The sequence below is a fragment of the Carcharhinus amblyrhynchos genome, chromosome 1 (assembly GCF_965287045.1).
Source record: "Carcharhinus amblyrhynchos chromosome 1, sCarAmb.v2.hapA, whole genome shotgun sequence".
NCBI classification, from domain to species: Eukaryota; Metazoa; Chordata; class Chondrichthyes; order Carcharhiniformes; family Carcharhinidae; genus Carcharhinus; species Carcharhinus amblyrhynchos.
This window is the reverse complement of record NC_137324.1, coordinates 35,913,569-35,941,500: the sequence shown is the minus strand read 5'-3', so window position 1 is coordinate 35,941,500 and position 27,932 is coordinate 35,913,569. Positions and strand designations below refer to the sequence as shown.

Below are 27,932 nucleotides of genomic sequence, written 5' to 3'. Positions count from 1 at the left end.
CTTTTGGAGCACAACCATCACTGGTTGGAGAAAACTGGATCAATGGGAATGAATTCAATTATCTGACATCATTCACTATTTTGCTGCATAATGTTTGCTTTGTGTGCAAACATTAACATTTTTTACAGTTTTTACTAAGTAACAGGCTGTTAGACATTAACTCAGACCTAAACATCTAGGTTACATAGTTCTGCTGATAGGTGTGAGGGAGGGGTTAGGGAAACTAACAACTTTCTCATTTCAAACAAGTTCATAAAGATAGCACTACAGTGAACCTCCAGATCATGTGAGGCAGAAACTGAGTAAGGATTTGGAGTTTAGGTTCATAATCTGTGCATGTCAGATAAGGTAGTTTCGTCACATTTAAAAGAGGTAGCATCAAGATATAAGGGTGATGGAAACAGCTAGCAATATATACAGCATAATATGAACCATACTGAATCTACAAGGTATACAAATCCACTTGCATGAAATGTCAAAGGATTGAGACAGACACAAAATATTGCTGGGAGTTTAGAATACGTGTCTTCACGATGCAACATAAGGAAGCAAGTAAATCATGCAGCTTGAAGATACATTATGTCCTATTCTGGGCATCTTTCTAGAAATTATGTCAAGGCTTTGGGAGAAAGTTCAGAATAATAACAGAAATGAGTGACCTTTAGTTACATGGGGATTTGATTGATTATTGTCACATGTATTAACGTACGGTGGAAAGTATTGTTTCTTGTGTGCTATACAGACAGCATACTGTTCATAGAAAAGGAAACGAGAGAGGGCAGAATGTAGTGTTACAGTCATAGCTAGGATGAAGAGAAAGGTCACCTTAATGCAAGGTGTGTCCACCCAAAAGCCTGACAGCAGCAGGGAAAAGCTGTTCTTGAGTCGGTTGGTATGTGACCTCAGACTTGTATGGAAAAAGGTGAAAGAGAGACTGTCCGGGTCCTTGGTTATGACGGCTGCTTTACCGGGGCTGCAGAAGGTGCAGACCAAATCAATGGATGGGAATTAGGGAAATTTGGATTGCTTGGGTTGTAGGTTAGAAGTAACCTAGGTAAAGGAGCAGATTCAACAAGAAAATGGGTTGGTCTTAGTTTTGGAGATTTTAATACATGTTCAGGAGTGTGGATAGCTTTTTTTTGTAGTTAGAGTGCAATGTTCTCTCCATGGGAAATGCATGGCGAATAATGAAGTAACTGCTAGGAAGGGGAGTCAAACAGCCAGATGTGTTTCACATGGATCCACAACATCAGAGCAGATTCAGAGGAATAGATTACGCTGAAAGATCTAATTATTTTATTTTCGTCCGAAGTCTACAGTTGTGACTTACGTTCTGCAAACTAATTCAAATTTCTGACTTGTGCATGGAAGATACAAATGGAAGTGACAGACGTGTGGCAACAGAATGACAGTTACCATATATGCACATTGACTGCAGAAAATATCTGATTTGGTGATTTCCTCAGAAAATTGTCCATGATAGATGATGTCTGTCCTTGACTTCAGGTGACTTCATTGTATCATCTTGGGCAGTTTTTTCCTTCAGTCAAGAACCTTTGACATCAAATTGCTATTGACTCATTTTGAGATATTGTAATGTGTTATTTTAAAATGCGATCTTTCACAAGCTGTGAGCATCGGTGGCTTGGCCAAAATTTGTTACCCTTAATTGCCCTTGAGCAGTCGTTGATTTGCTGTTTTGAACCATTGCAATCTGTCTGGTATAGGTACAACTATAGTGTTGATAGGGAGGGATGTCCATGAATTTGATTCAGCAACATTGACATGTTTTCAAGTCAGTAAGTGTGGCTTGAGGGGAAACTTGCAGTTGGTGGTGTCTCTGTGCATCTGCTGCCCTTGTCCTTTTAAGTGATAAGATAGTGGGAAATAAGAACCAGACTTCACTGAGGAGAATGAAGTATAAAAGAGCAAGATTTTGCCAGGAGAGCAGGGCTGTAAAGAGTGGAACTACAGTGAGAAGTCAGTGACTCAGAGGGAGCCTGGAGATGCAGCGACAGAGAAGCACAGCTGCCTGTGACTTGTGGAGAAACATAAGTCCAACGCGTGCTGAGTTTGAGGGGGGGAAAATTCAAACAGTCACCTCACAGGAAAGCTATAAGTAGATAGCTTATTGGGCAACTGTTGTTACATGCTTTATAGAGCTGCAACTTGGATAAATGTCAACTAAATAACACTGAAGTACCTACTTTATAATTAACTGAAAAACACTAGCAGAGAGAAGTAAGAAACTCTTTTATTAACTGATGGCATTTATTGGATTACTAAAGTTTAAATTAGAGCAGTTAGTGAGGTTATTTTAATTCAAAATTGATTTTAAAAAATAATTAGTTAATTAAGATACAATAAGGTTGGCAGATGATGTTCTGCAATCCCAGGATTTGGGAGCTCCTGATACCAATGTGATCTAGAGCAAACATGTCTGCAGTAAATTTTCTGCTGGAGCAGCTTAAGCTCGGAGTCACTAAGCTGGAGCTGAGCTTCTGATTTAATGAGAGGTCAGGGACAGGAGGATGTTACTGCAAGTGAGGTAAAGTAATCAAGATTACAATTGGCCAGCTGGTTTGAGGTGCCTGCAACATGCATAGTGAATGAGCAACCAATCATAGCACTGTAGTACAGGAAGCCATTCAAGATGGGAGAAATAACCAGGATGTAGTGGTAGACAAGAATAGTATACTCAGGAGGATACACAGTTCTCTGCAGCCAATAGCGCAAGTACAGATGGCTGTGTTGCCTGCCTGGTGCTGTGGTTCAGGATGCATGTTCTGCACTGGAAAGGAACCTGCATCTAGAGGGAGAGGACCCTGTGCTGGTGATTCATGTAGGTACCAGTGATCATAGGATGAGGAAGGAGGTTTTGTGTATGAGCAGCTAGGGGCTAAATTAAAAATCGGAACTTCAATGGTAATCTTTTGGCTTCTTATTCAAGATCTGAATGTATTGGCAGAGGGTAAATGTAGAAACTTAAATATGTGGCTCAAAAATTGGTGCGAGAGAAATGGATTTGCATTCATGGAGCTCTAGCATCATCAGTACTTTGAAAAGTAGGAATTACACCATTGGAACGTTCTTCACCTCCACTCTGCTGAAACCAATGTCCTAGTGAATCATATAAATAAGGCAGGAGAGAGGGCTTTAAATCAAACACTGGATTAATGAAAGATGTGATAAGAGCTGAGAAGGTAAGAGAGCAGGATAGGAATGAAGGAAATGTTAATCAGACTGTTTCAGGAAAGGTCAGGCATACATATGTAAGAATGCAGCAGCAATTAAGAGGAGAAACAGTGAAAACAAGATAGAAGGTGAATTGCTGGCTGAAGGCTAACCACGGTTGAGAATTGAAAATTCAGTGTTATTTGCATTTTGGAGGAATAGGCAAAAAGGAAATCACACTAGTATCCAGGAGCTTCCACATGCTGGGATCACAGCACATTACCTACCATTCTTAATTTTCTTTGTTTTGAATTAAAATTCCATTTCTCATTTAAACCTTGGCAATCCAATAAGTTTATTTATTTATTAGTCACAAGTAGGCTTACATTAACAATGCAACAAAGTTACTATGAAAATCTCTTAGTCGCCACACTCCAGTGCCTGTTCAAGTAGACTGAGGGAGAATTTGTAATGGCCAATTCTTCTAACCAGCACATCTTTGGATTGTGGAAGGAAACCAGAGTACCCAGAGGAAACCCATGCAGACACAGGGAGAATGTGTGCAAACTCCACACAGACAGTGGCCAGAGCTGGGAATTGAATGTTAGCCTACTAAGAATAAAAAGCACTGTTAATTAAAATTGTGTTCAGTAGATTTGTGGGAGAGGATCTTGGATAAGTAGATCATACAAACAGACAAGATTAGGAACGGGAGTGGGAGTGCAGAGGAGATGAACTACGTTGATTCCAGAGTTGAGAGAGTTGGCTTATGAGGAGAGACTGAGTAGGCTGGGATTATACTCATTGGAATTCAGAAGAATGATGGGGGAGTCTTACAGAGAAACAGAGGAGATGTTAGGGGTAAGTTTTTCACTCAGGGTGGTGAGTGAGTGGAATCGGCTGCCATCGGTGGTGGTAGAGGCAAACTCGCTGGGGTCTTTTAAAATTAAGACTTCTGGATGAGTACATGGGATTTAATGGGATTGGGAGTTACAGATAGTTCTATGGCTTAGTAGGTATACATGTGATCAGCGCAACTTGTAGGCCGAAGGGCCTGTTTGAGCTAAAGTGTTCTATGTCCTGTGAAACATATAAGGTTATGAAGGGAATAGATAAGGTAGAAGCAGGGAGGTTGTTTCCACTAGCAGGTGAAACATAAGAACATAAGAAATAGGAGCAGGAGTAGGCCAACCAGCCCTTCGAGCCTGCCCCGCCATTCAATAAGATCATGGCTGATCTGTCGTGGCTCAGTTCCACATTCCCGCCCTCTCCCCATAACCCTACAAAGAACAAAGAACAACCCAGCACGGGAAACAGGCCCTTCGGCCCAACGAGCCCGCGCCGCCACATCACCCTACACCTATTCTACCCTGCGTGTCTACGAATGGAACCCCTAACTTAGCCAGATTCAGGGGAGAATAGTGTCAATTTGGTAAACCAATCAGCCTAAGAGCACATCTTTGGGGTGTGGGAGGAAACTGGAGCGCCCGGAGGAAACCCACGCAACCACAGGGAGAATGCACAAACTCCCACAGACACAGGCCCAAATCCATGTATCTGCACAGCCAGCAGTGCTAGTCACTGAGCTGTTGCGGCGCCCGTCTACCGGTCCAGGATCAAGCACACACACCAACACGAAGTACTAGGCCACTCCCGGAACCTCCAAGAGCAGCCCACGCACAACCCACCGTGTGCATGCCCCTTGTTTGACAACGATGTGGACCTCCACCTGCGGAATAAAAAGATAAAAACGTTAACTAGGGGGTATGGCCTCAAAGTAAGGGGGAGCAGACTTAGGACGGAGTCGAGAAGGAACTTCTTCACACAAAGGATTGTAAATCTGTGGACTTCGTTGCCCAGTGAAACAGTTGAGGCTACCTCTTTCTATGTTTTAATACAAAAATAGATTTTTGAACAGTAAAGGAATTAAGGGTTATGATGAGCGGGTGGGTAAATGGAGCTGAGTCCACAAAAAGATCAGGCATGATCTTTTGAATGGTGGAGCAGGCTTGAGGGTCCAGATGGCCTACTCCTGCTCCTAGTTCTTAAGTATTCAGCCCTTTGAGATTTCTGCACCATTCAATAAGATCATGGCTGATTTGATTGTAATCTCAAGCCCGCACTCCTGCTTAACCCTGAAAATCTTTCAGTCCCTTGATGAATAAGAATCTACCTAGCTCTGCCTTAAAAGAATTCAAAGACTCTGCTTCCACTGCCTTTTGAGGAAGAGTTCCAGACACATTCAACCCTCTGAGGAAAAAGATTTCTCCACCACTCTGTCTTAAATGAGTAGCCCCTTATTTTTTTTAAACAGTTTGGTTTGATTTATTATTGTCACATGTATTAACATACAGTGAAAAGTATTGTTTCTTGCATGTTATACAGACAAAACATACTGTTCATAGAGAAGGAAACAGAGTGCAGAATGTCGTATTAACAGTCATAGCTAGGGTGTAGAGAAAGGTCAACTTAATGCAAGGTAAGTCTATTCAAAAGTCTGACAGCAGCAGGGAAGAAGCTGTTCTTGAGTTGGTTGGTACATGACCTCAGACTTTTGTGTCTTTTTCCTGATGGAAGAAGATGGAAGAGAGAATGTGTGGGGTCCTTAATTGTGCCAGCTGCTTTGCCGAGGCAACAGGAAACATAGACAAAGTCAATGGATGGGAGACTGGTTTGTGTGATGGATTGGGCTGCATTCACGACCTTTTGTAGTTCGTTTGTAGTCTTGGGCAGAGCAGAAGCCATACCAAGCTGTGATACAACCAGAAAGAATGCTTTCTGTGGTGCGTCTGAAAAGTTGGAGAGTCGTAACCAAATTTCCTTAGTCTTCTGAGAAAGAGGAGGTGTTGGTGGGCTTTCTATCATACGTGGAATCGGCTGCCGTTGGTGGTGGCAGAGGCGAACTCGCAGGAGTCTTTTAAAAGACTTCTGGATGAGTACGTTGGATTTAATGGGATTGGGAGTTATAGATAGTACTATGTCCTGGTAGGTATGGATATGATCGGTGCAACTTGTGGGCCGAAGGGCCTGTTTTGTGCTGTAGTGTTCTATGTTCTTAACTATAGTGTCAGCATGAGGTTGGCCAGGACAGGTTATTGGTGATCTGGACACCTAAAAACTTGAAGCTGTAAGTTCTAAAGTCTTCCACAAGAGAGAGCTCCCTCTGTACATTCACCCTGTCAATAACCCTCAGGATCTTGAAGACTTCGATCATGTCACCTTTTACTCGTCTGAACTCTAATAGGTGCAAACCTAACCTCTGATCTTTCCTCGTAAGACAACTTGCCCATTCCTGGCTTTTGAACTGCTAATGTATTTACATCTTTCCTTAAATGAGGAGACCTGTACTGTACTCTACAATACTCCAGTTATAAAGGGCATTGGTGAGACCACAACGGAAGCATAAACTTCCTATTTTTGTAATCCATTTGCCTCATAATAAATCCTAATATTCTATTAGTTTTCCTTATTATTTGCTGCACCTGTTTATTAGCCTTTTCTGATTCATGTACTAGGACGTCCATATCCCTCTGCATCTTGAGGTCTGCAATCTTCCCATTTAGATCATTAATTTTATTCTTCCTGCTAAAATAGATTATCTCACATTTGCCCACATTGTACTCCATTTGCCCAATTTTTGCACACTCATTTAACCAAACTATTTCCCTTTGTAGCCTCCTTATGGCCTCTTCACAATTTACTTTCCTACCTTTCTTTGTGCTATCAGGAAATTTAGCAACTATATCGTTAGTCCCTTCATCCAAGTCATTTTTATAAATTGTAAAGTTCAGGCCCCAGCACTGACCTCTTTGGCATACCACTCGTCACATCTTGCCAACTAGAAAAAGGCCTATTTATATCAATTCTGTTTCCTGTTAGTTAGCCATGCAAATGTGTATTGCCCTGCACAATGATGTTTTATTTTACGAAACAACCTTTGATATGGTACTTTATCAAATGCCTTCTGGAAATATAAGTGTGGTGTATCCACTGGTTTCCTGTTTCTCCGCAGCATATTTGACTCATTCAAAGAACTCCAATAAATTGGTTAAACCATGTTGACTGCCTGATTATCTTGAAATTTTCCAAGTGTCCTGATATAACACCTTAAGAACGGCTTCTAACGTTTCCCCATTATAACATGGAAAAATGTGAAGTTAGAACATACAACACTACAGCACAAACAGGCCCTTCGGCCCACAAGTTGCGCCGATCATATCCATACCTACCAGGCCATAGAACTATCTATAACTCCCAACCCCATTAAATCTCATGTATTCATCCAGAAGTCTTTTAAAAGACCCCAGCGAGTTTGCCTCTACCACCACCGACGGCAGCCGATTCCACTCACTCACCACCCTCTGAGTGAAAAACATATCCCTGACGTCTCCAGTTATCCACATTGGTAGGAAAAACAAAAATGCAAAGCATTTCTTCAATGGGGAGAGATTGGGATGTGTTGGTATCCGAAGAGAACTGGATATTCTTGTTCATGAATCATTGAAAATTAACATTCAAATTCAGCAAGCAATTTGAAAGATATTGTTTGTTAGCCTTCATTGCAAGGAATTTGAATACATGAGTAATGATGTTTTGTTGGTCTTGAGACCACACCTGGAGTACATGTGCAGTTTTGGTCTCCTTGCCTAAGGAAGGATATACTGGTCATGAAGGGAATGCAACGACAGTTTACCAGACTAATCCCTGGGCTGGTGGAATAGTCCTCTGAAGAGAGATTAAGAAAGCTGAGCCTGTATTCTCTACAGTTTAGAAGACTGAGAAGTGACCTCAGTGAAATATTCAGAATTCTCACAGGATTAAACTGGGTAAATCCAGGAAGGAGGTTTCCCCTGGGCAGGGAAGCTTAGAGCTAGGGGATACAGTCACAGAATAAGAGGTTAGTAATTTAGGATTGAAACGAAGAGGAATTTCTTCAGTCTGTGCATGGTGAATCTTTGGAATTCTCTACCCTGTGTGCTGTGAAGGCTCAGTTATTGAGTATATTTAATGAAGAGGTTGATAGATTTCTAGATATTAATGATGTCAAGGAATTTGGGGGGATAATATGGGTAGATGGCAGAAAAATAGATGATTAGCCTTAATTCATTAAATGGTGCGTGGACTGGGGAGATGAAATGCCTTATTCCTACTCATCTGTTCCTATGTTTGGAAGGTGCTGCTAAAGGAGCCTTGGTAAATGGTTGTGCTTCTTGAAGATGGGATGCACTGCACTCTCTTGTGCCTTGGCAATGGTGTTAATGTTTTAGGATGGTGAATGGATGCAGTCACGTAGGCGATTATGTCAAGCTTCTTGGAAGTTGTTGGAGTTGCTGCTCTTGTCCAGCCAGGCCATACATGGTTGATTCTTAGCTGGCCACTTGAAGTAGCCTCGTGTGACATATTAGCACATTTCAGGAAATGGGGATGAACCATACATGTTAGCACTGGGGACGATGCACACTTTGAGAGTGAGGATTTGGCACATTGCAAACCTGGGCCTTGGCAAACAGCCTGAAAAGGCAAGATAATTTAGTCCTATTCAATAGTTTATTCAGTTTAAATTTTGAACTAAGATTTCGGAAGTAATTATTCTTTATCTGACAATGTATGTCCTTGCCTCATTGGTGAATTAAAAACTGGAATAGCCAAGCTTGTTGACATTAACAATTTGAGATTTGTATAGGTTAAAATTTTACACACAATACGTTGTGCTTCACAGATACCCCTGAGCAACCCCCAAGGACAAACATTTGTACAATTCTTGTGTAAGCTTTTTTCTCCTTGTTAAAGAGCTGTGATTGGAGATAGTGCAGTCAGCGATCTTCAAAGTCTGAGGAAGGTTTTTCTTTAGTCTGGATCAACAGATCAGAAAGGCGCAAGAGACATTTTGGTATTGGGATTCTTATCCCCTCTCTCCACATTTCCTGCCATCTATAAATGTGTTAACGTGGATAGATATAAATATCTTTAGAAAATCGAAAGTTAGGAACAGAAAGGAATCTGTTTATTTGAAATGTGCTACAGATTTCTGTCTTTGTTGCCATATTGAGCAGAGATCAGCATCCTCTCGTAATGGAACCCAGACGGTTTTGAGCTCTTCAATAGTTTTGGCCAAATATTGGGATAAACATTAATGGGCAGAATTGTTATCTGTCCAAAAGCAGGATACAAAACATGCAAACTCAAGATCAATCTTTGATATAGCCAAATGAGTCTCCATTTGTAATATTCACCCGCAATGTCATATCTGCAGAAGGTGATTTTTCTCACTACGATATTAATAAAACGTCTTCCTGTAGGTGGCAGTTTGAAAATTCAAATAATGAGGGAGACTATATCAAAGTGCATCATTTTCTCCTCTTTCAGCCTGCCTCCCAAATTTTCAGAAAATAATGGCTTGAAATTTTAAAAGCACATTTATTTTTGAGTCATGTTGCTCTGAATTTAGTACCAATTTTCAATAAGCAACAATGGATTACTTTAAAACACTTGAACCTTCACCATCCCGGTGGTTACAATAGCAACTCCTAATGCACATTTCCTTTTTCCTGGGATCAGGCTGTAGCTCACAGATGCTCATTCATCTGACTCTGTTAGTACCAGTGGCAGCTCTAACTTGAGGTCCAGCAAAACGCAGTGGAATGCATATCTAGTCAGTAGTGTCTTTAAGAGAAACTGCCTACATAAACTTGTCATATTGTCATTATATGCTCTTGCTAATGGAGACAGGAGTGCTCAATAGTAATACTTGAGACGTGGTATAGCTGGACGTAGGGTTTTTTAAATAAATGAGGCTACAGCTGTTGTTGATATTGAAAAAGAACTAATTATGCTGTCCACGCTCAGCTAGCACTAGAAATAAATCTGCTTGCACTGTGTAAGCATGCAAAGTTTAATTGAATTTAATACGAGACATAGGTAGGATAATATTGCAAGTCAGGGGTCAGTTAGCTCATTTGGCTGGACAGCTGGTTCGTGATTGAGTGACACCAACAGTGCGGATTCAATTCCTGTCTTGGCTGAGGTTATTCATGAAGGCCCACCTTCCAATCTTGCCCCTTGCCTAAGGTGTAGTGAGCCTCAGGTCAAAATCACCACCAGTCAGCTCTTCAATTCAAAGGGGAAAGCAGCCTTTTGTAATCTGGGACTATGGCAGCTTGATTTTTTTTTAAAATAATGCAAGTCTGCAGGCTGCGCAACGTAGCTTACAGATTTCAATACAAAACCTATTGTATTCTCGTCATGTCTTCTGATTAAGGTAATGATTCATCAATTGAACTGTTAGTTATACATCTTGACAACCACTAACAGTCAGTTAAAAATTTGTACCAAATGTTCATACTGTCATTAAGATTACCTGTTTTCATTTCCATAATCTGATTTGACTATGCCCCTGCCCCAGCTCATTTTTTAAAATTCTTTCACGTGATGTGTCCCGGGATATGCAGGTTAGATGGATTGGCCACGCTGAATTGCCTCTTGGTGTCCCAGATTGTGGAGGTTAGAGGGATTAGCGAGGTAAATATGTGGGGTTATGGGAATAGGGTGGAGATGGTTCTAGGTAAGATGTCCTGTCAGAGAGTCTATGCAGACTCAACAGACTGGCTTCTTCTGCACTGTATAGATTCTGTGATTCTATGTGGGTGTCGCTGACCAAATCAGCATTTATCACACATTCCTGATCACCACCTCCTGAGGGTAGTAAGCCACGGCCTTGAGCCACCGCAACCTGTGGTATAGGTACACCTTCAGTGCTGTTGTGCGGAAGTTTCAGGATTTTTATAAGACACAGGAACAGAATCAGGCCACTTGGCCCATCGAGCCTGCTCCACCATTGAAGCATGGTTGATATTTTTCTTATCCCCATTCTCCTGCCTCTTCCCCATAACCCCGATTCCCTTTATTAATCAAGAACGTATCTATCTCTGTCTTAAAAACATTCAAAGACCTGGTCTCCACCGCCTTCTGTGAAGTGAAGGAACGGCAGAGTGATTTGATTTGATTTATTATTGTCACATGTATTAGCACACAGTGAAAAGTATTGTTTCTCACGTGCTATACAGGCAGCATACTGTTCATAGAAAAGGAAATGAGGGAGTGCAGAATGTAGTGTTACAGTCATAGCTAGGGTGTAGAGAAATATCAACTTAATGCAAGATAGGTCCATTCAAAAGTCTGGTGGCGGCAGGGAAGAAGCTGTTCTTGAGTTAGTTGGTACATGACCTCAGACTTTTGCATCTTTTTCCTTTTGGAAGAAGGTGGAAGAGAAAATGTCCGGGGTGCATGGGGTCCTTAATTATGCTGGCTGCTTTGCGAAGGCAGTGAGAAGTGTAGACAGAGTCAGTGGATGGGAGGCTAGTTTGCGTGATGGATTGGGCTATATTCACGATCTTTTGTAATATCTTGCAGTCTTGGGCAGAGCAGGAGCCATACCAAGCTGTGATACAATCAGAAAGAATGCTTTCTATGGTGCATCTGTAAAAGTTAGTGAGAGTTGTAGCTGACATGCCAAATTTCCTTAGTTTTCTGAGAAAATATAGGCGTTGGTAAGCTTTGTTAACTATAGTGTCGGCATGGAGGGACCAGGACAGATTGCTGGTGATCTGAACACCTAAAAACTTGAAGCCCTTGACCCTTTTCTACTTCGTCCTCATTGATGTAGATGGGCATATTCTCCTTTACACTTCCTGAAGTCGCTGACAGTCTCCTTGGTTTTGTTGATATGAATATCAAATATTTGAATATCAAAAGTGGTGAATGGGGTGCCAATCAAATGGGCTGCTTTGTCTAGGCTGGTGTTGAGCTTCGTGATGGTTGGAGCTACTGCCATCCAGGCATGTGGGGAATATTTCATTAGGTATGACTTGAACCTCGCAGATGGTGGGCAGGCTTTCGGGAGTCAAGAGGTGAGTTACTCACCACAAGTCCTGATCTGACCTGACCTTTATAGTCTAGTTCAGTTTGTGGTCAGTGGTAACTGGTTGATGGAGGGAGAATTTAGCAATGTTAATACCATTGAGTGTAAAGGGGAAGTGGTTAGATTCTGTCTTCTTGAGACATGGGCTGATAAATGGCAAGTAACGGTCGCACCACAGAAGTACCAGCCAATTACCATCATTACAAGACATGCCATCAGTTGTTTCTTGACATATCATACGAAGTGAATTCAATTAGCTGAAGACTTGTATCTGTGATCCTGGGAACTTCAGGAGATGGTTAAAATGGATCATCTGCTTGGCATTTCTAGCTGAAAATGGTTGCAAATGTCTCAGCCTTATCTTTTCAGATGTGCTGGGCTCTCTCCAAGCTGTTGGTTAATTGTTTGTTTGTCAGTTTGTTCAATTGTTCACCACCATTCATGACAGATGTAGCAGTGTTGCAGAGGTTAGACCTGGCATTTTGGTCGTGTGATCGCTTAATTCTGCCTGTTGCATGTCTTTTCTACTGTTTGGCATAGAAATTGTCCCATGTCACATCTCCACCAGGGTTGACATCTTAATTTTAGTTGTGTCTGGTGCTGCTCCTGGCATTCCCTTGTGCACTTTTCATTGAGTTAGGATTCATCCCCTGATTTGGTAGAGTGGGGAATATGCTAGCACATGATCTTGTGGATTGTAGCATTGTGCAATTTTGCTGCTGCTGGTCCATGGCACCTCATGGATGCCTAGTTTTGAGCTGCTATCTCGTTTAGCATGGTGGTAGTGCTACACAAGTATTGCACAGTGGTAAATTCTAGTAATACTCTCATGGGCAGATACATCTGTGACAGGTTGCTAAGTGAGAGCTAGCAACCCTTGTTCTTCCTTCTTGGTTCCTTCACTACCTGTCACAGTCTAGCCACCTTGTTCTTTAGAAATTGATCAGCTTGGTCAGTAATGGTGCTACAACGCCACTCTTGGTGATGAACATTGAAATGCCCAATCCAGAGTAAATTCTGACCACCCTCAATGCTTCTCTCAAGTGGTCAACGTAGAGGAGTATTGATTCTGGTACTCGTGTAGGTGATAATCAGCAGGAAGTTTGCTTGACCAGGTATCACGGAATATCATGGGGTCCAGAGTCAATGTTGAGCTCTCCTGGGGAAGCTCCCTTCCAATTATATACCACTGTGCTGCCACCTCTGGTTGGTCCCCCCTCCCGATGTGCATATCCAGCGATGTGCCATTGCCTGTAGGGTATGATTCCATGAGGATGACTATTAGGCTGTTGCTTGGCCAGTCTGAGAGACAGCTCTCCCAATTTTGGTGCAAGTCCTCCTGACTAATATGAGGGCTTCCCAATCACTTGTTGCTGAAATCCTCATCCATGTCTTTGTAATCTCTGGACTTGACCATTCCAATGCACTTCTTAGAGGCTTCGGAGAGAGTACAGAACAGATTTACCAGGATGTTGCCTGGTTTGGTGAGTATTAGCTTTGAGGAGAGGTTGGAGATACTTATATTCTCACTGGAACGACAGAGGTTGAGGGGTGACCTGATAGAAGCCTACAAGATTGAGAGGCATGGACAGAGTGGATAGTCAAAGCTTTTTCCTAGGGTGGAAGAGTCACTTACTAGGGGGCATAAGTTTAAAGTGCGAGGGGCAAGGTTTAAAGGAGTTGTACATAATAACATAAGAACATAAGAAATAGGAGCAGGAGTAGGCCATCTAGCCCTTCGGGCCTGCCCCGCCATTCAATAAGATCATGGCTGATCTGTCGTGGCTCAGTTCCACATTCCCGCACTCTCCCCATAACCCTTAATCCCCTCTCTTATCAAAAACCCATCAACCCGCGTCTTAAAAATATTTAGCGAGGCAGCCTCCACCACTTCAACGGGCAGAGAATTCCAGAGATTCACCACCCTTTGAGTGAAGAAGTTCCTCCTCAACTCTGTTCTAAACCGCCCCCCCTTTATCTTGAGGCTGTGCCCCCTAGTCCTACTGTCCTTTCTGAGCGGGAAGAGTCTCTCCACCTCTATCCTATCCATCCCATTCATCATCTTATACGTCTCAATGAGATCTCCCCTCATTCTTCTAAACTCTAACGAGTACAAGCCTAGTTTATTCAGCCTCTCCTCATAGCTCAACCCCCTCAACTCCGGCATCAGCCTAGTAAACCTCCTCTGCACTCCCTCCAAGGCCAAAATATCCTTGCATAAGTACGGCGCCCAAAACTGCACACAGTACTCCAGCTGCGGCCTCACCAATGCCCTATACAGCCGCAGCAAGACCTCCCTACTTTTATATTCAATCCCCCTCGCTATGTAGGCCAGCATCCCATTTACGAGGCAGGTTTTATTTTAGAGTGGTGGGTACCCAGAACTCACTGCCTGGGGAGGTAGTGGAAGCAGATATGGTAGTGACTTTTAAGGGAGGACTTGACAAATACATGACTAGGATGGGAATACAGGGATAATGTCCCCGGAAGGGTAGGGGGTTTTAGTTAAGTCAGGCAGCTTGTTCAGTGTAGGCTTGGAGGGCCGAAGGGCCTGTTCCTGTGCTGTAATTTTCTTTGTTCTTTGTTCTGACTTCCCAAATTCTACTTGGCATCAACTTGAGGTCATCTACAGCTCTGCTGCCCATGTCCTAACTCTCAGTAAGTCCCATTCACCCATCACCTCTTGTCGACCTACATGGACTTGATTTCAAAATTTACTTTTTTTCCTAAGGTTGCCCCCATGGTTACTATGAATTCTGCAGTCATTTGGCCAATTTGCTCATTCCTATGTTAAGCTGTTTTAGATTGTCTGAAATCGTTAGTTAAAATAAACATGATAAGATTGTTACACAGCTGATTTTAATATGGTTTTGTTTACTTCAAGCTCACCAAGGCTCATCGTCAAGGTCACATGGTGAAGGTTGATTGGTTGGATAGGCTTACTTTTCGAGAGATAGAGATGATAAATGAGGTAAGTTGGATTTGAAGGAACCATGCATTAATTCTTGCCTGCCTTTGTATCTGAGTGCCCAAATTTATTTTTGGTCAGCTTGGAATAAAAGCTTCATTATTTCCATTTCAGTTACAAGCATAACTTTTGTTATTTCACAAATCTTTCTTATTTGCAGAGTGAGAAAAGAAGCTCTAATTTTATGTATCTCATGGTTGAATTTCCACGTGTTAAATCTGAAGACAAAGAATACGGTATTGTTTATTATGAAAAGGTTTGTTAATTTTTTTGTTACGTTTGCCTACAAATTATGAAGTGCTATTTCTAAAATTAATTATCAGTGTTTTTTTTAATTTTAAGTAAGATTATGAGATAATTGTTTTAAAATTGCCAAAGTTTATGGTGAATTTACATTCAGGATTTTTTATTCTAAATACATGCACAAAAATGTCTTAGTAATTTGAATGGATCATGGTTCATTCTATTTTTGGTTCTCATTGGAAGAATTGTGTCTCTGATTAAGTGAACTTTGTGAAATGTTTCAAAAAGTCCAGAGAGTATGTTTCTTGCAAATACATCTAGTCATTGTTTTCACAAATTTGAGCTGTGAAAAATAGTTGCTGCTGAAAAATCTTAGTTTGTGAAGTAATTGATATGAAATGCTAGAAATGCCAGAAGCCCTGGTACCTAAAATGCGTAAATTCTCCTTTCACTGGCGTATTGATCTCAATTTATCAGTTCTTACCTAAGAAAGCAGTTGTACTTTGTCTCAAGCCAGTGTTGTTGTATTCTATATGGATGTTATTGCTGATGCTCAAATGAGGTTTGAAGAAATTAAATTTCTGATCATTTTAATTGATATTATTTAGACCAATTGCCTTTTGTCTTTTCAAATGCATTTTTAACCAGGATGGTGATGAGTCATCTCCAAGTCTAACAAGTTCAGAGATTGTCAAAGTTCCAGACCCTCAGATGTCAATGGTTCGTATGACTAATAAATACATTAATTTTTCTTTTGTAATTTGTCTTTCTTAGGAAAATGTTAAAAAAGCCTTTATTTCTGGATGTGAATTCTGTGAAAGTAGAAAAATAGGGATGCCTGATGAATGAAAATATTTGACAAGCTTTCTGTCATGTACTGCATTTAACAATAAATGTTAAACTATATTTCTGTCAGTTGTTATTTACATAATTGCAAGTGACTTGTTTTGTGCCACCCTGTGACAGACATTAAGTTCTGGAATGTTCTGCCTGCATTCGGAAACATAATGTTATGTTCTGCGTATGCACCTTACCACCATCTCTCGCAACATCTCCACTGTATCTGATTTGGCATGATTCATATCCAACATGCAGTATTGTATGAACAGAAGTTTACTCCCATTGAAGAATTAGAAGATTGAAATCACTGCCTTTGGTGCCCACCCTTAAACCACCCCTCTCCCTCAAAGCTGTCTTAGGCTGAACCAGGTATGCACCCGTGGCAATCTATTTGAAAGTGAGCTGAACATCTGATTTGAAATCATCTCCGTCATCCGGACATTCTCATTGCACCGCTAACATTTTTGTCCATGTTTTGGTTCATCTGCCGTTGAAAATCTCATTCATGCCTTTTTGCTACCTCTGAACTCCTTTCATTCTAGCTCCCTACTGGCCAGCCTCCTGTCTGCCATTAATGTGAACACCTCAAATTCTACTACTTGTACCCTTGCTTATGCCACTTCCTGAACACTTGTCATGCCCCTCTGCTCACTGATTTAGTTTGGTTTGCAGTATGTCAGTGTCTCTTTTTCTTTTTTTAAAATCTCATCTCTTTTCAATTCCCTTTCAATCTTCAGAATCCCTCTATAGCTCACCCAGCTTTCAGAATTCCGTCAGTTCTGACCTCTTGCGCATTCCTACTTTTCTCGTTCATCTATTGGCAGCCATTCCTTTTGTTGTTTAGACCCTAACCTTTGGGATGCTGTCTCTAATCATGATATGGTGGTTGGTGCTGCTGCCTCACAGGGTTCAATTCCTTGCTTGGGTCACTGTCTGTGTGGAGTTTGCCATTCTTTCAGTGTCTGCATGGGTTTGCTCCAGTTTCCTCCCATAATCTGGCAAATGTGCTGGTTAGGTGGATTGGCCATGCTAAATTCTCCCTCAGTGTACTCGAATATATGCTGTAGTGTGGTGACTGAGGGATTTTCACAGTGGCTTTGTTGCAATGTTGATGTAAGCCTACTTGTGACTAATAAATAAACTTCGACTTAATCCTTTTTATTTCTCCTTCCTAATTCTCCTTAAAACTAATGAGACTAGGTTTTCTTTGAATAGACTTTTGGTTACCTCATCTAAAATCTCCTTAATGACTATAAAAGTCAAAGGTCACAAACCAACCGATTCAAGAACAGCTTCTTCCTTGTTACCATCAGAATTTTGAATGTACCTTCTTTGCATTTAAGTTGATCTTTCTCTAAACCCTAGCTCTGACTGTAACGCTACATTCTGCACACTCTCCTTCTCTATGAATGGTATGCTTTGTATAGTATGCAAGAAAAGATACTTTACACCGTATGTTAATACATGTGACATGCTTGGTTTCATCGGTCAGCACATTGAATACAGAAGTTGGAATGTCTTGCTGAAGTTGTACAAGACATTGGTAATCCAAGTAGGTAATCTACACACATGGATTACTGTGTGCAATTCTGGTTACCCTATTATAGAAAGGATATTATTAAACGAGAAAGAGTGCGGAAAATATTTATTAGACTTGATTGAGTTATGAAGAGAAACTGGATAGACTGGGACTTTTGTCTCTGGAGCGTAGGAGGCGTGATCTTAAAGAGGTCTATAAAATAATGAGGAGCACAGATCAGCTCAACAGTCAATATCTTTTCCCAAAGATAGGGGAGCCTAAAACTAGAGAGCATAGGTTTAAGGGGAGAGGGAAGAGATACAAAAGTGTCCAGAAGAGTAATTTTGTCTGGAACAACTGCCAGAGGTAGTAGTAGAGGGAGGTACAATTTTTTTTTTGTCTTTTAAAAAGCATTTAGATAGTTACATGGGTACGATGGGTATAAAGGGATATGGGCCAAGTGCAAGCAATTGGGATTAGCTTGGGGATTTTAAAAAAAGGGCAGCATGGAGAAGTTGGGCTGAAGGGCATGTTTCCATGCTGTAAACCTCCAAGACTCTGACTATGACAATAAATCAATATCAGATTTTGTTTAATCATTGCTCCTATGAAGTGCCTTTGGAATTTTGTTCCATTGATGACTTGCTTTTGTATCTTTTTAAGGTGGGTATGCCCACTAAAACTAGCACTATAATGCAACACATGACCAAGTTGTCTTTGAAAGAATTGAAATTAATTCGCTTGAGCTGCTTTCACAACCGTTAACTAATTGGCATTGGGTCTGGAGTGTCGTGAGTGAAGTTAATACTTTTTCCAAAATGGATGCTTGTCTGTAGCTGGGGATATTCTGTATTGTTTGAGTGTATTGGAGTGAACTTTATTATGCTTTGTGGTGTATCTGTGTTCGTAGCTTGTACTTTGGAAACAGCCCTCTTCTCTCTGCTCCATTGAAAAGGGAAATCATGAAAAGGAAACTGACCCTTCTAATTTCATAGCAACCCAATACTTCAGGGGCGATCGAACCTGGTTAAAATCGTATAAAAGGATAGAGAGCCTTTGGTGCTCAGTTTAGTAGAGACCAGCTAAAGGAGACGAGGGTAAATCCAGAAGCTGAGAATAAGCAACTACACATTTGCTGCTTCTGTAACTTGAAGATAGCATTGGTGAATGTACACCACTTAGACCAGGTTGAGGAAGTTGTGTAAACATGATACATTTTTGGCAGATATTGTACCCATGGAACTAAAGTTGGTTGTGCACTGCTGTTGGTCTGGATCGGGCAGTACCCTCGAAGGAGAGGAACTGAAATTCTTTGACGGGTACAGAAATTTGAAGGACTTTGAGACTGAGTTTGATGACCTCTGTACTGAGTATACTGCTGAGCTAATTCATAAGATCTGCCTTAGTTGTATCTGCAATGTATCGAGTAATTTATAGTTTGATTGACTACAGTTTACTGTCAATTCATGTTTAACTTGTGTTGATTTTGGATTTTAAAATACCAGAGACTATCTAATATTTTTTAGCGTTTGCTTTGTTTGACTCTTCTTTATCAAGAGTTTTGGTATAAACTGTGGGATCTTGTGACTTAAGTCTTTCAGTGATAACTGGAGATTTTAGATTTATTTTAAAAATTACTGATCTCATCCAGGATTATAACAGCATCTAGCCTGCAATTGCTTCTCTTCTCTGGGAGTACTTGCAGTTGACAGAGCTTGAATTAGTGTTTATTCTCCATGTACTAGTGTACCTCAATTTGATGAACACAGTTCACATGATATTTTAAAGGCTTCAAATACTTTCATTTAAACTAACCCAATTTGTTGCATTTGATCTGTCTAAATCGGGAATCTGAGTAACAAATTTGCTTTAACCATAGGAGAATTTAGTAGAAAGCAAGCATCATAAACTTGCTCGAAGTTTGAGAAGTGGACCCTCTGATCATGATCTGAAGCCAAATGCTGCTACCCGTGACCAACTGAATGTAAGTACAGATACTAACGTTTTATCTAGAGAAAACATCTAAAAATATTGAACCTGTTTTACTTTTGTAAATATTATGTGGTTTGTTGTATTTGGTAGAACATTAATTTTATGTCTTGCATTTTTAGCTCTGGACAAATTACCTTTTTAACTACCCTTTTTCGTCTTAACTTTTGTACTACGAGCAAAAGGATTTTTATATTAAAACTTGTACTTTTTTTTGTACATTTGAACAGATTAGGAAACTGAAATCATGAAAAAGTTTTGCCTTGAATGACTAGGATGCCTTGAATTGCAAGGAACTAATTCCTAACTATATTTTTTTTAAATAAATTCAGCCAGTAGTGAATAAGTAATTTTTGTTTGTGAAAGCAAGAAATCTTTTGAGCTTAACTTTGCAATATATTAGATACCATGGGCTAAATGCTTCCTTCTGATGTTTGACAAACTGAAATTTCTGGCCTGATACTTTATGGAATGTCTAGGAATGCAATCCATTCCTTAAAGCCTTTCTTGGGATAAGGTATCATTAGTTCAAAATCTGTATTTGTCTTGTAATTTGTGGAGCTTCTTGAGGCATAAAAATTCCTTCAATTAGTAAGGATGATTAATTGGTCAGTGAGAAACCTTTGGGAAATTAAAATGAGAATATCATCCAAGACTGGGATTAAAAGATTGGGATCGTCAATCAGTGCCTTCGTAATGTTCTGGTGTGCACCATAGCCAACAGTACAGCATCTGCTGAAGTCATTTTAACTTCTGGCAGTTCACTGTGTGCATGCTGGTTGGAAGGACCCCCTGACACATCACTTCAATTAACAATTTAGATTTGAATACTTCAAGTCCTGTCATAGGCAGAATCTAGAGAATGTGGGAAGTGATCAAAGAGAGAATCGGAGAATCCCTACAGTGCAGAAGGAGGTCATTTGGCCCACTTAAGTCTGGATTGACAACTATCCCACCTAGGGCCCTATCCCTGTAATCCCACATATTTATCCCACTAATCCCTCTAACCTATGCATCCCGGGACATAGCGGGGCAAGAGACTAAGGTTACCCATTTACTCTAACATCGCCTGACATCTGATCCATTCCTTTGTTACCTTTAGGCTTAACTGTTTCTAGGTTCTATACTCTAAACTTTAGGTTGTCACAAACCTTGCTGCTAATGTCGTAACTCGCATCAACTCGTGTTCAGCCATCATTTAACTCCCAGTTAAGGTCACAATTTAAAATTTTAAAATTCTTCTGTAGCCTCGTCCCTCTCTTTTTCTGTAACCTCCTTCAATTCCGCAATTCTGAAGGGGAAGGGTGAACAACCAGTGGTCATGCTACGTATCAGTATCAATAACATAAGCCAAAAAGAGAGATGAGGTCCTACAATATCCAGAATATAGGCAGTTAGAATGTGAATTAAAAAGTAGGATCTCAAAAATAGTAATCTCAGTATTAGCTAGTACTTTCGAGGAATATTTAAACTAGAATCATGGGGGGTGGGAATCTTTTAACAGGGAAATTGAGGGGGGGGCGGGGTGCAGAAACAAGGATAGAAATAAAAGGTAGAAATGGAAGAAGCAAAAGTGGAAGACAAAAATCCAAATGGGGCCAGAATACAAAGTAAAGCTAAGGTGACCAACAAGGTTATAGTCCATGTCTTAAAGGCTTTTTGTCTTAATGTTTGGAGCATTGCAAAAAGGTGGATCAGTTAACAGTGCAAATAATATAGAGCAGATATAGTAGCAATTACAGAGATATGGCTGCAGGTTTGGCAAGGATGGGAACTGAACATCTAGGGGTAATCGTTATTTGGGAGGAATAGCAAAAAAAAGGGAAATGAGGTAGGGTAGCGTTGTTAGTAAAGGAGGAAATTGGTGCAATCACGCGAAAGGATATTTGTTGGAAAAATCATCATGTGGAATCCGTCTGGATGGTGATAAACACTAATGGGCAGGAAACATTGGGGTTTATCCATCGGCCCAAAAACAGTAGCGGATGGTGTAAGGGAAGGTATTAAACAACAAATCAAACGTGTGCAATAAGAACATAACATAAGAAATAGGAGCAGGAGTAGGCCATCTAGCCCTTCGAGCCTGCCCCGCCATTCAATAAGATCATGGCTGATCTGTCGTGGCTCAGTTCCACTTTCCCGCCCTCTCCCCATAACCCTTAATCCCCTCGCTTATCAAAAACCCATCAACCCGCGTCTTAAAAAGATTTAGCGAGGCAGCCTCTACCACTTCAACGGGCAGAGAATTCCAGAGATTCACCACCCTTTGAGTGAAGAAGTTCCTCCTCAACTCAGTCCTAAACCGCACCCCCCTTTATCTTGAGGCTGTGCCCCATAGTCCTACTGTCCTTTCTGAGCGGGAAGAGTCTCTCCACCTCTATCCTATCCATCCCATTCATCATCTTATACGTCTCAATGAGATCTCCCCTCATTCTTCTAAACTCTAACGAGTACAAGCCTAGTTTATTCAGCCTCTCCTCATAGCGCAACCCCCTCAACTCCGGTATCAGCCTAGTAAACCTCCTCTGCACTCCCTCCAAGGCCAAAATATCCTTGCGTAAGTGCGGTGACCAAAACTGCACACAGTACTCCAGCTGCGGCCTCACCAATGCCCTATACAGCTGCAGCAAGACCTCCCTACTTTTATATTCAATCCCCCTCACTATGAAGGCCAGCATCCCATTTGCCTTCCTGACCACCTGCAGGCTGGGTTTTTGCGACTCATGCACAAGGACCCCGAGGTCCCTCTGCACCGTCGCCTGCTGCAGTTTTTCGCCACGTAAGTAATAGTCCTTCCTACCATTATTCCTACCAAAGTGGACCACCTCGCACTTGCCAACATTAAATTCCATTTGCCAGTTCCTGGCCCATTCGCCCAGCCTATCTAGATCCTTCTGCAGACTCTCCACACCCTCCGCGCAATTTGCCGTTCCACCAATCTTGGTGTCATCAGCAAATTTCGACACCAGACACTCGGTTCCCTTCTCCAGATCATCTATATAAATGGTAAGTAGCTGAGGCCCCAGCACCGACCCCTGGGGCACTCCACTAGTCACCAACCGCCAATCCGAATAGCACCCATTAACCCCCACTCTCTGCCTCCTATTTGACAACCAATCCTCTATCCACGCTAACACCCTACCCCCAACTCCATGCCCCCTTACCTTCTGCAATAACCTCTTGTGAGGTACCTTGTCAAACGCCTTCTGAAAATCAAGAAAGACCACATCCACCGGCTCTCCTCTATCCACCGCCCTAGACACATCCTCATAGAACTCCAATAAATTTGTCAGACACGACTTCCCCTTAACAAAACCGTGCTGCGTCTGCTCTATCAAGTAATTCCCCTCAAGATGCCTCGCTATTTCCTCCTTGATGATGGATTCTAACGTTTTACCTACAACAGACGTTAAACTAACCGGCCTATAATTCCCTGCCTTTTGCCTGCCACCCTTCTTAAACAACGGCGTAACATTAGCCATTTTCCAATCTTCCGGCACTTCCCTGGAATCCAGCGACATTTGGAATCATTCTTATGAACCTCCTCTGGGCCCTTTCCAAGGTCAGCACGTCCATCCTTAGACGCAGGGCCCAAAACTGAATAATTGTTGTAATTCATGCAAACTTTCTTTAAATATTTAAAAAATTATAAGACCATAAGACATAGGAGCAGAATTAGGCCATTCAGCCCATCGAGTCTGCTCCATCATTCAATCATAGCTGATAGTTTTCTCTTCCCCATAACTCTTGATCTCCTTATTAATCAAGAAATTCTTTAAAAACTAACAACAATCCCACCCTATGCCTGTAACGCCACATGTTTCTCCTGCTAATCTCCCCAAAATTGGGGTCAATTTAGCATGGCCAATCAACCTAACCCATCCACTAAGTTTTGCATTACTTGTGATTATGAAGTTAATGTAAATTTCCCCAGTTGTCATACTCACCTGTTCGAGTCAATGCACCTAACCAGACTGGGAGGAAACCAGAGCACCCGGAGGAAACCCACGCAGACACGGGAAATGTGCAAACTCCAAACACAGTGACCCAAGCCGGGAATTAAACCCAGGTCCCTGGTGCTGTGAGGCAGCAGTGCTAACCACTGTGCCACCCATGGGTTGATGGTGGACAGGTGATGGTTCATATTTAAAGAAAGTGTGCATGAATTACAACAATTATTCATTCCTGTCTGGTATTGCGTGTATCCTTATGGACCAAGAGTGCCTAGAGAATCATGAGGTAGGCTTGATAACTTGAACACTTTATTTAGGTGTTCACTGATTCACAATTAGGTCTTAAGACTGCCCACCAGTGATCCATACTATGAGGAGCTAATTGCTCAGATGTCACCTGACCTGCACTCTCGGGGCAGTCTGCATATAATATACATACACGTATTACATCTGGTGCAAAAACAAAGAAGAAAGGTGGCTCAACTATTTCTCCAAAAGAAATTGGAGATAATATTAAATCCAAAGAGGAGGCAGCATTTTCTGCTCTGTATGACTTTAAGACTCTGCATAAAATTGCCAGAAAAAGCAGCAGGCCTGAGGATTGTGAACATTTTAGAATTCAGGAAAGAGGACAAAATATTTGCTCAAGAGGGGAAAAATAAAGTCAGATTAAATTGCAGAAAACATAGGAAGTGACTGTGAAAGCATCTGCAAATATGTGAAGAGTAAAAGATCAGAAATGACAAATGTAGGCTCGTTACAGTCAGAAGCGAGAAAATTGTAATGGGGAACAAAGATACCAGAAGAATTGAACACACTTTGGTTCTGTCTTTACAAAAGAGGGCACAAATAGCTTCCTAAAAATGTTAGGGAACCAAAGATCCAGTAAGAGTGGAATTGAAGAAAATCAATATTATAAGAAAATGGTGCTGGGGAAATTAATGGGGTTAAAGGCTGACAAATCAGCAGGACCTGAATAATTACATCCCAGGAAGTGGCGCTGGAAATATTAGACGTATCAGTAGTTATCTTCCTAAGTTCTGTAGACTCTGAAGCAGTTCCCACAAAAGGTGGCAAATGTAACCCCACTATTTAAACATGGAGGGAGAGAATAAAGAGCATTACAGACCAGTTAGCCTGATATCAGTATTGGGAAGATACTAGAATTTGTTATAAAATAAGTGATAACAGAACATTTGGAAAGTATTAATGGAACTGGACAAAGCCAGCATGGGTTTAAGAAAGGCAAACCATGCTTAACAAATTTAATGGAGTTTTGACATGTATCTAGTAGAATAGTTAAGGAAGAAGCAATGGATGAATTTGGACTTTTTCTTAAGGTCCCTCGTGGACAAAATTAAAACACCTGAGATAGGGAATAATGTATTGGCATAGGTTGTTTCCTGTCAACCAATTCCCAAAGTGTGAGTAGATGGGTGTTTTTCTGAATGGCAATAACTAGTGGGGTACCACAGGGATCAGTGGTTGGGTCCAGCTATTCACAAAATATATGTAAATGACCTGGATGAGGGAACCAAATGTAACATTTCAAATTTGCTAATGACACGGAACTGGCGGCACAGTAGCACAGTGGTTAGCACTGCTGCTTCACAGCATCAGGGACCTGGGTTTGATTGGGTCATTGTCTGTACAGAGTTTGCACGTTCCCCCTGTGTCTGCATGGGTTTTGTCTGGGTGCTCTGGTTTCTTCCCACATTCTGAAAGGACGTGCTGGTTACGTGCATTGACCTGAATAGGCACCGGAGTGTGGCAACCAAGGGAATTTCACAGTAACTTTGCGGTGTTAATTTAAGCCTTCCTTGTGACTAATAAACTTTTTAAAACTTTGTATTTGTGAAGAGGTTGCAAGGAGACTTCAAGGTGATTTAGACGAGTTGAGTGAGTGGGCAAATACTTGGCAGATGCAGTACAAACTGTCTAAATATAAAGTTATATACTTCGATGTGAAAAACTGAAAGGAAGAGTATTTTCTAAATACTGACATATTGGGAAATGTGGATGTAAAAGGGATCTGGGTGTCCTTCTATACCAATAGAAGTGGAGAGGCAGACGGTTCCTTGGCCTTCATTGCAAGAGAATTTGCGTTCAGAAATAGAGATATCTTACTGCAGTTATATGGGGCTTTGGTGAGACCACACCTGGAGTATCGTGTGCAATTTTGGACTCCGTACCTAAGTAAGGATGCATGTGCCTTTGGGGGATTTTAGTGGTATCAAGGAGAATGCGTGAAAAGGCATTGATGTTGAAGATCAACCATGGTCATATTGAATGGCAGAGCGGGCTCAAAGGCTGAATGGCCTACTCCTGCTCCTAGTTTCTATTGTTTTGAAACCTCCAAGATGTGTGCACTCGTAGAACTCTGGCCTTTTACCTAGCCTAATTTTAATCATTCCACTGATGGTTGTGTATTCAGTACCCAGTCCCAAAGCTCTATAATTTCTTTCCCTCTTTCCTCTCCCAAGAAACTGCTTTTGTTCTGCCCTCATACTTCCTTCGTGGTTTGGTGTCTCCTCCTGTGAAATGCCTTGATGTGTTTTACTATGTTAGTGGTGTATATAAATGGAGGTTCTAGTAACGCACAAGGTTAGCCTGGCAGTTTTGCTATTCTAATGGTGTCCGCTAGAGGAAATTGCATCAGTCTGATTTTTTTCAGTCTTTAGTACAGCACTACATGGCTGCACCTACACCACATGGGCTGCAGTGGTTCACGAAGGCAGCTCATCAGTTTCTCGAGGGCAAATGGGGATTAGGCAATAAATGTCGGCCTAGCCGGCATTGCCCATATCCTGTGAATTTTTAAAATCTTTCATTCGTAGTTTGAATAATAAGCTTGTTCAACCATGTTCTATAATTGTACTTCAAAGCTTCTAAAAAGCTACTTTTTATTCTTTTCCAGATTATTTTAAATTATCCTCCCACTAAATTACTGTCCTCTGAAGAACAAGATCTTGTTTGGAAATTTAGATATTATCTCACCAACCAGGAAAAGGTAAGTTGTTTTTATGATGTACATTTTAGTTGCAAAAACATCAGAAGGCATTGTCATTTCATGATTACTCTAATTCAGTTTATTCAATAATTTCAATTAGACTGTAGCTTCAATAACAATTATTAACATTACAACTTTTAGGCAAGTTGACCAAATGAAACATTTATAATGCAAAGGTAAAAGTAAATTATCTCAGGCTGGAATCTGAAACAAAAGAACAGAAAATGCTGGAACATCTCAGCAGGTCTGACAGCATCTGTGGAGAGCGAACAGAGCTATCCAGAAGAATCATCTGGATTCAAAATGTTAGCTCTCTTTTCCCTCCGCAAATGCTGTCAGACCTGCTGAGATTTTGCTTCATTTGTTTCATTAATGAAGCATTTGTTTTCAATAGTATAAAGAGTATGTTGCTAAAATAACTTTCTACTTGTACTAAGTGTTTGAAGTTGGTCATGTATAATATGTATTTTTACAATAAATGCTTTAACCTGAATGATTCATACAACAGTCATGTCAATTTTCACGGTATTTTTCAGAGTGCGCAAATCCATTTGTATGTTAGCATTTGAATGATGTGGAGATTGAAGAGTATTTACCATTGCACATGAAACCAAATATTAGCTTGCAAAGCAGATGCACTTGACCAGCAAGGAAGTGCACATCTTGACTAGTAAAAGTGGCTTTACTAACTGTAGTTCTCTTCTGTAGGCCTTAACTAAATTTTTGAAGTGTGTAAACTGGGACCTGGCCCAAGAAGCTAAACAAGCCCTGGAGTTGCTAGGGAAGTGGAAACCAATGGATGTGGAGGATGGTCTTGAGTTGCTTTCCTCCCAATTCACTAATCCAACTGTAAGGCGTTATGCTGTTGCTAGGTTGCAACAAGCTGATGATGAGGTAAGAATGCTGAAAGAAGATTAACCCCTTTTTTGGTGTGGGATCGATTAGATTTATAATATTCATAATAAATCTCTCAGCTTTGTGCACTTGGGTGCTGATAAATTTTGAAGTTCATGCTAAAAGTACTGAAATACGTTACCAAGAAGCTGGGATTGGAAGTTTTAATTTCTAATGTATTTTTTTCTATATTGCAGTGATATCTTTGAGGTAAGTTTTATAACTAATTCGCCAGCAAGAGAAACTAAGACTCATTTGCACCAGAATGCTGTTGTGCCTCTTGGTAACTGGCAGCATATTAGCAGTGGCACAGGACCAAGTTGGGAAGCCTGGTGGAGTTCTTGGAAAGAAATTTATTGTTGCCGCTCACAGTTTTGCTTTTCCTGGCATCTGCCAGTGACATTTGCAGGATCTCTGTCACTCAT

The 27,932-nt window shown here is 41.1% G+C and overlaps 1 protein-coding gene across 1 annotated transcript in view; it reads left to right on the top strand.

Annotated features, from left to right (window-relative positions):
- Window positions 1-27,932, top strand: part of pik3c3 (phosphatidylinositol 3-kinase, catalytic subunit type 3) — a 124,744-nt gene that overhangs the window by 30,015 nt on the left and 66,797 nt on the right. Inside the window, exons 5-10 of the mRNA XM_080208711.1 lie at window positions 14,976-15,062; window positions 15,220-15,315; window positions 15,951-16,022; window positions 19,541-19,645; window positions 26,521-26,613; window positions 27,322-27,507. Of these exons, the coding sequence (XP_080064837.1) occupies window positions 14,976-15,062; window positions 15,220-15,315; window positions 15,951-16,022; window positions 19,541-19,645; window positions 26,521-26,613; window positions 27,322-27,507 (639 nt within the window). The remainder of the gene's footprint in view (window positions 1-14,975; window positions 15,063-15,219; window positions 15,316-15,950; window positions 16,023-19,540; window positions 19,646-26,520; window positions 26,614-27,321; window positions 27,508-27,932) is intronic.